General features: G+C 38.1%; 1 protein-coding gene across 3 annotated transcripts in view; it reads left to right on the forward strand.

Moving 5' to 3' along the window:
- Positions 1 to 12,921, forward strand: part of syt7b (synaptotagmin VIIb) — a 92,235-nt gene that overhangs the window by 34,055 nt on the left and 45,259 nt on the right. For all 3 annotated transcript variants that reach the window (XM_051379381.1, XM_051379380.1, XM_051379382.1), the window contains exon 2: positions 10,674 to 10,777. In XM_051379381.1, coding sequence (XP_051235341.1) covers positions 10,674 to 10,777 — 104 coding nt within the window. The remainder of the gene's footprint in view (positions 1 to 10,673; positions 10,778 to 12,921) is intronic.

Here is a 12,921-nt window from a genome sequence, read left to right on the forward strand (position 1 = left end):
TTTTATTTAAATGATAGGTTCACAATTTTTCATGTCTGTCTTAACACAAAAATGTCCATATGTATGCTAAAGCACTTGGATTTTGTGCACAACTGTACTCCAAAACGTAATGAAAACACAACGATTATTTTTCTTCTTCAGGTGATTATACTCTAATGAAAACATACCTATGAACATTATATTTGATTTCTGCCAATAGATCCTCCTAAATGTTACACACTGGACTGTTAATACATACCTGAAAATTGTGTGCCTATTATTAAACTCGTCCGATATCACAAGAAATACAATAATTGATTGTTAGTATTATTATTTAAGACTGTAAGAGGACCCCATATGTCATAAAAACCGACAAACAAATTAATAAAATTTTATTTTTAATAAAAAAATTAGGCATTGTGTACTGTGATATTACAGAGGGGATACAATATTGTGGGTATATATATATGTTACTTTTTAAATGAGGAACTGCCAAAATACTGGAAAAGTGTAACGCATGCACAACACACCTCTATTTTAAGACCTTTCCACTTTCTGATGTGCAGGGAAATCCCTGAAGTGTGGACATGTATGTGTGTTAACCCTGGTCACCAAATAATGTTTCATAGAGGCTACATTGCTGATACAGATCATCATTTGTGGACAGTTCATGATCCACAGATGAAATTAATATTAGTTAATTCCTTTAAATTATGCTCACATCTACTATCACAAATTTTGAAACAAACTGCACCACAGTTTGCCTGGAACTGGAAAATTTTTTTTTTCAGTAGTCTGTATGTAGTTGTTTGGTTCTAATGAACACTTTTATACCAGCTTAAATAAGCCAAACCAAAGAGGCAAACAAACAAGAGTTTGTTTGAAGTGCACCAATCAGGTTAGCTGTAAAATCACAGAAAGTAATTTTGTTGCATTTGCATAGCCCTGGAGTCTTTGTTGTTTTCAATGAATTCAATTATTCACTCTTTTCTGTTTTTTGTTTTGTTTTGGAACAGATCAGAAAACTGTGAGCAGTGTTTCCTCTATGTTGATTTTGGAGCGGCGGCCCGCTGCTGTTAAATTTCTGCCGCCACGGTATCAGAAATGGGGCAGACGCACAATGTAGTCAGGGTTGCCTTCTAAATGATCCTGCCGACATAATGCACCCCGTTGGCTGCCACTCACATTGCAATTTAACAACAAGTAGAACTATTCAGAGGTCATTGGGGCTGTCCAGTTTAACTCCACATACTGTTGTGTTGATGTAGCTTATTGTTAAACTAACAGCTCCACCAAAAACGTCACCGCGGTGGGTCCGTTTTAATTGGACAACGTTCAACTTGTCAGTTCTCAGCTCAACGTCCTGATATCAAACATCTGGAAACATTAAAACGGTAAATGGTAAACTGTTTGTGTTGCAGCGAAGTGTCACTTCTGTTTCATACGTAAAAACGTTTGCCGACGGGGGGGCTTGTTCGGTCAGGCCTGCCCCCACTGCTTAAAAAAATTCCTAGAGGAAACACTGCGTGAGGTCCAAATCTGAGATTAAGGACAGGAAAGAATCAAAACCTTTTGTTATGAAGGAATAAATGGGCCAGATTTAAAGGTTGGTTTTAGTCTATGAGCCCAAAAAATTGTGAGCCTTCATGTGTCTTGGTTGGGTAAAGTGGTGTTGGCTACTTGTTGCAATTTTGCTGTAAGGTCTAACATGTAATAAAGATCAGTGAACTGCTGGTACAGAGACACTGCCAGTTCTTGACCACAGTTCGCCCCACTGGAGCCAGTATCTTGACCAGCAGCAACCTGCCACTCAGTTTTAAGGACATGTATTTGGTAACCAGCTAACCTTAAAGTGTCAAACACAAGAATATATGAATTGTACACTGAACCTTTCCAAATTCCTCTCAATATCTTGATTAACCAGCATATCACAGAACAACCCTTAGGCATAGAAAATAACAACATGTTATCCTGACTAAAGCACTTCTTTTGATTATGCAAAGAGAAGTAGTGTATTTTTTTTATCTATCAGCTGTAAAAAATGTCATGCTTCAGGCTGTACTTTGGGGGAAAGCAGGAAAGAAAGATATCCCCCTCTAGGCAAACAGCGTTTTTTGGACAAAGATTTGGAGCGAGAGTTGCTGGGAACAAAAAGTCCCGAGGGAGTTCAGTGATGTGTAATTGTGGAAGTTGAACCAAAGAATAGATCTAGGTTATCAAATGCATTTAGTTGGTAAACTAAACTTTGGTTGGTAAAATGTAACTATAACATTTGTAAAGATTAAATGAAACATATAAATGCTTACTTAGTCAACCTTCTACATGTGACAGCAAGGTTGAACAAAACTGATCTCCAGCCAACTGGGCAGCCAGGTTGTTACAGGTGAGACAAACAAACACCTGCTGTGATTTCAAGATTGAGCCGGCTGTCTACTCTACCTGCCAAACTTCTCACAGCTTCCTCCCTCTTCTTCACTCCTGCCTGTAAATATTGTCATCTTCAGAATTAATGAACATGCAACAAGTCCAAAAAACAGAGATACTTAAAGTAATGCAGAGCTTTGATACAGTTGTAGTGTTTAAAACAGAGATATGCTTCTCTCTTTCATTCCCCTTTGGTTTTCTGTATAATTGGACGTCTATGTTCCTCCCACAGGTCACCACTCTTCTGTCAGTGCGTCTGTTGTGCCAGTCAAGGGTCACTTCCCGTGGTGGCAGCCCTCTCCATGTTGTGCCGACCTACGGCAAGAGATGCTCCTCTGGAGGTCTGCAGTGACTAACAGTGCTTATTCTCTGTGTCGTGCCAGGCGCTAACACCGGGAGCTGAGTGAACAGAGCACAAACAGATAAGCACAGCAGGTGGAATAGAGGAGATGCAGAGAGAGTAAGGGGCACTTTTGACAGAGAGAGATACTGGTGCCAACAAGAAAAGAGAGCATGGACTGAATTAGGAAGGACAGGGTTTTGAGAGAGAACCTGCTAGAGCCTCAGCTTAAAGGATAATTACAGTTTATTACAACTTGGTCTAATTTTGATATTTTGGGTCATCTTTCTTCATCCTTATCAGTAACACGAAGCTCCCTCCTTCCGAGACTTCCATATCTATCTAAGTATGGAGCTTGATTAGCTTACCTAAGCATGGGAAAACAGATAGCCTGGCTCTGTTCAAAGTTCAAAAGTACGCCTACATGCACCTCTAAAGCTCACCAAGGCTGGTTTCAGACCACGCAGTAGTTTGTGTGAGATTGTGACAAAATTGAGAGCAGCACATTATTCTACAAAGCAGCAAACTAGGTCACTGCAGACTATATCTGTATGTAAATAATCACAAGATTACTTTTCAAATCTGGTATCCCTATCCTCTCTCTGCAATTCTTGAGATTTTATACTCAAGTTGAACACATCTGATCTGGTAGGATCAGAGATTACAGTTAAAAAAACCCTTTTACATAATTTGCAGGTAAAATAATTCCAAAGCAAGCTGACAGACACAAAGAATGCAGGAAATGTGTGACTGTTAAACCAAAACAATAATCATTTGATTCAGTGACCAAATGTTGTTTAACGGTGCTTCCAGAGCATTTCTATTTTGTGATATATGTTCAGTCTAGTGATTTAGAAGCCTAAGCATAAAGAAGTTAGTCCCACAGCTAGAAGGAGCTCATTAAAGGGAATGGTTTTCAACTGTAATTTGAAATTGAATTTGTCACGTAGAGTTGCATTGAAAGTCATATGCTTTGTTACTTGGAAAGAGTCATAAGTACTTTATTTTAAGCTGCCTCTAAGTTTGAAAATTCCACCAAGAACAGCAATTTTAAGACCATTCAACAGTGAGTGACTCAACAAACAGACTGTGATGAATAATGCTCACAGGCCACTGTAGAGGAAGTGGAACTTGCAGCTACAGGTGCTTTAATCAAAGGTAATACAGAAAAGTGACATACTGTTTCTAATGTTTTTTTTTCTTATATACACTGTGGTTGATAGAGGTGGCGACTGAGAAATAAGCTGACTTAAAAGGCAGCTTGCTCAAGGTCCCAGCTAAATTCAAATGCAAATTCATACAATATCATCAAACATAAAAATACTGTATGCTCTCTTAAATACAAAACCTGACTATATACCTTCCTTTCACCTAATAGCACTTGAGTGTTATCAATCCCCTGTTGTAAATTGCTGCAAAATTATGAATAAAAGTCATGGGACTGGGGGTGAGAGAGGGGGCTGCATGTGGGTAGAGAGAAACAACGGCAGTTTTATGAAGGCAATTTTTCTGATGAGCAATTCTAATCAGTTGTGTTATAAATTATATAATTACCACATGAGTGAGAATAATGGCATGTTGGCAGAGAGACTGCAAATAGGATGATAGTAGATAATAATAAAAATTAGAAAGACAATATGGAGAATGACACTACACATCTGCCTGTAATTAAATATGAAATGGTCTTTGCATTACGTTTTGTGATTTTTAACTAAATGATCTCTGACTCTGTTACTCCAGTTACTCAAAAATCCATAACATAGAAAGAACAAGAGTGAGTGAGAAAGAGCTGTGAGTGATAACAACAGTACTGCAAGAGTCTCTTGTTTACACTTGGAGCCATGGGAGGTACACAGTATGATACCAAACACAGCACAGTAGGTGCTGCATCTGGAGGTGATCCACCTTAATTGAACCTCCCATGACCTGACATTACATCATTAGAACAGCAGAGTATGTACTCTTTAAGGACAGGTTTCCACAGGCCATGATTATTTTTTGAAAATAAGAGAAGTAGCCCCAAGGAGCTCAGATCTGATATACGGTATACAGTGCTGTGAAAGTATTTGCCCCCTTCCGGATTTCTTATTTGTTTGGATATTTGTCACACTTAAATGTTTCAAACCAATCTTAATATTAGACAAAGATAACCTGAGTAAATAAAAAATGCAGTTTTTAAATGATGATTTCATTTATTAAGGGAAAAAAGCTATCCAAACCTACCCCCCCCCCCATGTTGTGACCTATCAACACATGGCTAATTTTAATATTCAAATGAGCCATGTGTTGATTGCCACAACACTGGATCCCTAGTGGCACAAGATAGTATCTAGTGCGCACTAGAAACGGATCTAGTGCGCACTTTTCATTTTCTTTTTTTTTTTTCCATGTCCCTTTAGGGGCTCCGTATAAAACTAACGCAGCATTTCATAAAAAGAACATCATACCAACAGTCAAACATGGTGGTGGTAGTGTGATGGTCTTGGGCTGATTTGCTGCTTCAGGACCTCGACGACTTGCCGTAATTAATGGAACCATGAATTCTGCTCTCTACCAGAAAATCCTGAAGGAGAATGTCCAACCATCAATTTGTTACCTTAAATTCAAGCACACTAGGTTATGCAGCAGGACAATGATCCGAAACACACCAGCAGGTCTACCTCTGAATGGCTTAAAAAAAACAAAATTAAGGTTTTGGAGTGGCCTAGTCAAAGTCCGGACTTAAATCTGATTGAGATGCTGTGGCATGACCTTAAACAGGCTGTTCATGCTCGAAAACCCTCCAGTGCGGCTGAATTAAAACAACTGCAAAGAAGAGTGGGCCAAAATTCCTCCATAGTGATGTGAAAGAATCATTGCCAGTTATCGCAAACGCTTGATTGCAGTTTTTAGGTTTAGGGGGCAATTACTTTTTCACATAGGGCCAGGTAGGTTTGGATAGCTTTTTTCCCTTAATAAATAAAATCATCATTTAAAAACTGCAAACAAAAATTTTGATTTTACTCAGGTTATCTTTGTATAATATTAAAATTTGTTTGATGATCTAAAACATTTAAGTGTGACAAATATGCAAAAAAATAAGAAATCAGAAAGCGGGCAAATACTTTTTACTTTTTCGTTGAGAAATAGTAGTAATAGCAGTAGTAGTAGTCACAACTCAAGATCCACTTACTAACTTAATTTTGAGCTTTTAACCACATTATCATACAGTCTTCATCAGAAGGAGATTTGCTTTCTTCCTTAAATCATCTTAAATCATCCTTTACTTTTAAAAAATTATGGTTGAGAAGTCTTTAAAGTGCTATGCATAAAATTATAACAGCTGCTGAGCTTGCATGTCAATCAGAGTACCATTCACTGATGAAGACTGTGATTATGGTTGAAAGGGCTGGAAAAAGATAGGAAGTGGACCTTGAGGTGGGGTTGTTGTGCAGTGTAGAATGAGAATAAGGTGTAAAATCGGACATAATTTCTAAAAAAGTTAATAAAATCTACACAAACATCCATCATTTAAAGGCCACAGCAACGAGACTAAATGAACATTGATTAAGCTAGTTGCTGGCATCTTAATTTATTTAGATTAGGCTAAGTCACAATTAGCCAACTGGGTTAGCCAGCTCGTAGCTTCCTCCAGCCAGATGGGAGATGTGCATCATGTCCTGTCCTGTGGTCTCCTCCAGTCAGTTGTGGCCACTACAGCTCCAAAAGAGAAGAGCTTTTTCTTCCCAGGTGGACGAACCGCCTCAGCTGGCTCCTCTCAAAGTGAAGGAGCAATTGCTCGACACACAGAGGTCCACTTGGTTCACTGAGCCTCCTCACCCTGTCGTGATTTGTTAACATTTTAATACGTGTCCATTTGCTGTTTTCTTTGATATTGACCCTCTGCCATCCATCCAATTTGTTCATTATTTTTTTTGCATGTTTAATAATTACAGTTATGTCTTCAACTTTCAACCACAAAGTCAAAGCTATTTTGAGGAAGACATAGTGTTGTATGTCACTCTTTTTAAGGTTCCATAGCAAATTCAAGACCCAATTACCACTGAACCATTGTTTGTGACAGAATAGATTTAAGAAGAAAAAAAAAGCTTTTCAAGAATGATGAGTATGTTTTAATGAGGCCAGTTCCTGCAGCAGATGCTCAAGAGGTCATTTGTGAGAGAGGTCGCAGTGGGTACTGGGTTTTGGAGGGTATGAGCTCATCTCCTTGGCAAAGATTTTGTTCTCAAGTGAGTAAAGGAGATCATACAGATTGCTAGTGGGGCGCAGCAGCTGAGGTAATACGAGAGTTGTATCCAGCCATTACAGTAAAGTGAGAGCTGAACAATAAAACTGCATGCATGTGTCTTGCCCTCATCTGTAATCATAAGCCAAACGAGAGAGACTATAAATGAGGTTTCTCTGTAGGTATGGGGTTTTTATTGTAGCAATATTATCTCAGTCCATACGTGCATACTCAAATCTGTGAACATGTACAAGAATCTATAAATGCAAAGGTTTGTGAATACCAATACAAATATATGTACCCATGTACCTATGTAGGATTGACTACTGAAAACATATGAGCAGTCATCTTTGTGTCAAGATTCAAAGAAGGCATTTCTGGGTGATGATAGATTCAGAAACCAGAGTTGACTTGATATTTATTTTACATATTTCCAGTAAAACCCGAATGACAAATAATGACAGCAAACATGCTCCTGAGCTCAATTTGTACCAGCTCAGCCCAGTCTGTGCACCAGGTGTGCAGATCTCACTTTAGCCTGCAGGGTTGGGACGACTGGGGATGGATGCTGTCCATGGTGCTGAAATGTAGTACTACTGAGCTGTAACTATTCCAGAAAAAAGTTATAACACTGGGTAAACATGTAATCTATAGCTGGATAATGACTTCTTCTTACGTACACCTGGTATTAATAATTCTCATTATTTCAGTTCACAAATATGCTGCGATCCAATCTCATTATGCAAATTAGGTTTGTTTTTAACTTTTTGCAAGGCAGCTTGAGATAACAGGAGGAAGACTTACTTTTCAACTTGTTGAAAAACAGAAAGAAAAATCTGAAAATGTGGTTACTTGAAGAAAGGTTTGAAATGTGCTGCTTTAGGCATATGGCATTCAATACATATAATTAGAAAAGCAATTTAGAAAGTGATCTCTTGCTGTTCTTTGACATTCATTCACAAAGAAAAATTAACTGCTAAGAAAGGTTGGTATTCTTGAATTCCCCCATTTATTAAAGTGCCAGCATCTTCATACCCACTAGCCTCACTAACTTGTGTAATTGTGCAAGTGTTTTGTCTGTTTGATGAGGTGTCTGATTTTAAATTGTGAAATTATTATACAGTTAAGATATCCATATGCTTGAAGATTGAATGTCATTACCAGGTGTACTTGTCTACAGTAACTACACCCAACACATAAACCTGGGTTTTTCTTTGTTTGTTTTATGTTTTTGGGCCTTTTTACCTTCTTTTTATAAGATAGGACAGCTGAAGATAGACACGAAAGGAGGTAGAGAAATGGGATGACACGCAGCAAAGGGCTGCAGGTCAGATTCAAATCCATTGAGCATGCAGAAAGGACTCAGCCTTTATACATGGGGTGCTCACCAGGTGAGCTATCAGGGCGCCCCAAGAGTTTTTATTTTCAAGTTATAATTTAGTATCGGTTTTCTGGTCACTGACATTGACAGTTTTCATGATGCAGGTCCTAGAGTTTATTTTCAAATGACATGTGTATTGGGGCAGCAAACACACCTTGAGCAGCTAATCTGTCAGATATGCATCACTGTGGATCTCATCAAGTACATGCATGCATCGTTTGAATTCCTTGAACTTTGGTACACTGTGTGAATCCTGTGCAGGAAACTGTTTTCAACATAACAATTACAGAATGTTTTGGGTTGTCTTGCATGTATATAGTTATCAATCATAATTTGTGATTTTAAAGTTGGGTATCACGTAGGTTATCTTGACTTGTGGAAAAAAAAAACTTTTCTAGTGGACTAGTGCTTGGAAATCAATGTCCCCCTGCTGATAACACCGCACCAAGTGAAAAACTGTCAGACCTGTGTGTCCGCACACAGAGGTCTGGCAGTTCTAGAGGGTTTGAAAGGAGTCATTCTTCTTTCCTGTTAGTTGTATTTCCTCCAGCTGGAGAGTATTTCAGCTTCTGTAGCCATTTCAACAGAGCTCTGTTTTTTTTGTATGTATTGCTCTAAATTGGCAAGAGCACCAGTAAGATTGAGACCACTTATCTGTTAAGCATTGAAAGGCTTTTGAAAGTGATGTTACCACAACATACCCACTGCTGCCAGTCTGAAAGGCTCAGAGCAGGAAGAAACTTCAACCCTGTGATCTTAATTGCCACCATATTCTGCCATATCTAATATTTCACAATTTAAAATCAGATACCTTATCAAACAGGCAAATACACTTTAATTTTGGTGAGGCTGGTGGGTAAAAAGAAGCTGACACTTTAATAATTGGAGGAATTCAAACTGCTAAAAGGGAGGATACAAACCTCTGCATAGATGTGAACAGGATGAGCCTCTGGGAGACATACAAGGATATATTCAGTATAAAGTTGTACCAGCCAGCTTTGCAGTTAATTTGTAAAAAAATATTAGAGAACAAACTTTTTAAAACCTCTTTAAATAAATGCCTTTCAAACATTTCTCCAAGCAACTGTGTTTTCAGATTTTGCTTTCTTTTTTGTTTGTATTGTATTGTCAGGTATTTTATGCCTTTATTACAAAGTTGACAGTAGGGGCAGATAACAGAAAAAGTGAGGGGAGCGAGAAGCATGGGAAAGTTAACACTGTTTTAACACAATAATGCCAAATAATAATAGCTAGAAATGTTTCTATAAGAAGCCACCATCTAATCTGAATAACTACCACAATTTCTAATCTTCCTGAGCTTTTTTATATGTTTATTGTTCTTTTTGTGTGGCTGAAGAAATGTAGGGAAAGCAATGTTACCAGAGAATAACAGTGTATAGAACTCTATATAGTTTATATATATAGTCTGTTTAGTTTAAAGGGAGCATAACACCTGAAGGAAATGAGGCAAGGGGGCTTTATAAAATGTGAAGGAAGAGGGTGGATAAGGATGATTAAGATGGCTTAGCTAATACACTTCCTCTGTTATTGGTCCCAAAAAATGTATAAATGTTGAACGTGCTCAGTCAGGGATAACAAGTGAAATGAAGGGATAAAGGGAAGAATCAGCAATCAGAGGATTTTTTCAGGTAGAGAGACTCAGAGAAAGATCGACTGTATTGGTGAGAAAAAGGATGTAGCAGTTATGAGCTCATTGTTTGCCGGCATTGTTTTGCCAGCGTGCCATTGAATTTTAAATAACTTGGCAGACAAGGTGGCAGACAACTGAATGAACGACATCGTTGAGAGGCAGTAATTGAAAGAAATAGAGAAGAGGAATAGAAGGAGTAAGAAGTTTTCATCTGACGGGAACAAAGTTTCTGAAGGATTAGCGAGATAGAAGCGAGAAAACGGAAGCTGGTAATTGCACGGCTTCTGGCCCCATGATATTATCTCTTCCTGACATGCGCGCATCTCCTATTGATACATGCAGGGAACATGAGCACGAAGCAGTTTCAGTGCCTTTATGTAATTTCCCTCCCACTCCTGGTGCATTTCTCTATGTGTCTTACTGATGACAGATACCAGATGACAAGGATGAATGGGGAAAGGAAGGAAAGAAGGAAGGAAGGCACATTACATTGCTCCTGGTTACACCTATATGTCCCTCTAAAATGGGGAATTTTGTCACACTTTGCTCTTTAACTCCAACATACACTTGTGGGGAGTTTTAACAGTGAACTTTAAACGTCAGGAACGTGAACAGAGAAAATACATTAAGTGCACTAATACTGTCCTATGTGTCTCTTCTCTCTCTCCCTCAGGCTCAGTGTCTCTCAGTGTATTCCTGGTGTCTGTTGCATTCGCAGTGTGTGCCGTTTGGCTGGTAGCTCTATGTGGCGTCTGCACCTGGTGTCAGCGTAAACTGGTAAGTTACAGTGCCTATTAGTCACATTTCCACAAACATATTTTAACATTTGTTCAAAATGTCCTCTTTGGGGATATTTTTGTGTTTACACTTATATTAAACTGTTTTGGGGGACAGACGGGCATATAAACGTTTCATACAACACAGAATAAAGAGAAGGAAAAACAACTGACCAAGAGACATTGGTAAAGACCATGATCATGTAAAATTACATTTTTTTTCTTTGTGGGCTGAATTCTGCTTGTGACCAGCAAGATTAGCATTTAGCTAATTAGCTGATTATCACTCATCCAGTTTCCTCCGTGTCTCCCATGCACACACATTATAATAGAAAAATGTTCAAAAAGTGTCATGTTGAGTAAAACAAGTTCTGTCTAATGGAATTAGTTTTAAATCTCTTTAGCTGTTTTATATTTTATATGTGACTGATCAAACGATTATGTAATTAATTAGTTGATTAACAAAAGTTGCAACTGTTTAAATAATGGATTCATCATTTCAGTGATGCCAACAAAAAATAACCCAAAGTCTAAAATATTAAATGATGTTTAAACATTACATAAACAGACCCAAATAAAATATTGTCTGAAATCAGAAATGTATTTAAATTACTATTTGATCAAAGAATAATTAACATTTACTGTCAGCTTTTGGTACTTTGAAGGTTTTGATAGTCACTGCTACAGAAACATTGCAGTCGGTATCCAAAACATATTGAGGTTCAATACTCAAATGGCTCTCATGAAAATTATCTTTCTTTACAACTTTACATTTTACAGTCTACCATGTTCTTTTCTAACATGTTTCTGAACACTATAGCATTGAAGATAAACTGTAGTTGTGTGGGCAGTCAGGTTTCCTTTTGATAATACTGTGACCTTGAATTGAATGTATACAGTTATTGCCTGCTATGTGTTATTGTTGTTGTTGAATAGTGTTTTTTTTGCTTCCTGTGCTCCCTGGCGCAGGAGGCAGAGAGAGGCTGTACGTTTGTCCATGACAGTAAACATGATCAGAGACCTTAGTGCTCTCTGTAAACATGGCTTTGTGCGCTCCGAGCTTTGTGCATCATGGCTGCCTGCCTCCAGCCTCCAGTGCCATGCTAATGATTCATATGCTAATGAGCGTCATGAGCTATTGGCTGCTGCTGGAGCAACTGTAATTCTTCCTATACATTTAGATCTGCTAGCATTTCCTACAGTCTGTCCTGCCGTTCTCTCTCTCTTTGCCTCCCTTTTGTCCTGCTCTATCATCTCTTGTCGGTCTCTCTGTTTGAGGAGTGACTGCAGCACAGCAGTTGATCAAACATACACAAGTTGAGAGTCAACTGGGCTGTTCAGGGGGAAAATAGCTCAGCTAAATAACAATTTTCTGAGGTAACATTTATAATCGCCCACTAGACTAGATAAAATATGTTAAGTGCTCCTTAAAATCAAAATTGATATCATTTCTTTGGAGTAACAAAAACCCACTGAACCTGACAAACAAACCTATTTCTTATCTTTGTTTACCCTCCTGTTATCTATGTGTCTGTCTTTGTTTTTGTGTCACCCTCCTTCTCCTTTTAAACCGAATGGTCTGGTTTGTATTCATCCCTTTGTCACTTTATCTCCATGTCCTTGTCAGAATGTCACCGATTTCTTTTTTCCAGGATCGTCCCTCTCTTCTCTCGTTTCTGCCGCCACTGTAGTTTCCCCTTCACAGTCCTTGTCTTTCTTTTTCAAATCTTTCAAACTATTATCTTTTGGGATTTTGGTTTTTTTTTTTGTTTGTTACACTAATGGTTAAATAAATAAACCCTTAAAGGTGCCAGAAGTGAGAATATGAAAAGAACAGTAATAGGGGTCCAAATAATATACCCTATTCTCATCATCTATTAATCTGCTGATTATCTTCTCAGTGAATCGTTTGGTTGTAAAATGTCAAATAATAATAAAAATGAATTAAATCACAATTTCTCAGAGCCTGAAATGATGTTTTCATATGACTTTTTTGTCAAACTAACAGTATAACACACAAATATATCAAATTTATGGTCATCTTGTAAAATAAAGTACTAATGGTCAGCGTTGCTCATCTGGGAGACTGTGCCTGTCCATTATTAGCTTCTATTTCAAGCTGTCCAACTGTGCAGAAAGTCTGTA

This window comes from Dicentrarchus labrax, unplaced genomic scaffold, assembly GCF_905237075.1.
Source record: "Dicentrarchus labrax unplaced genomic scaffold, dlabrax2021, whole genome shotgun sequence".
Taxonomy (NCBI): Eukaryota; Metazoa; Chordata; class Actinopteri; family Moronidae; genus Dicentrarchus; species Dicentrarchus labrax.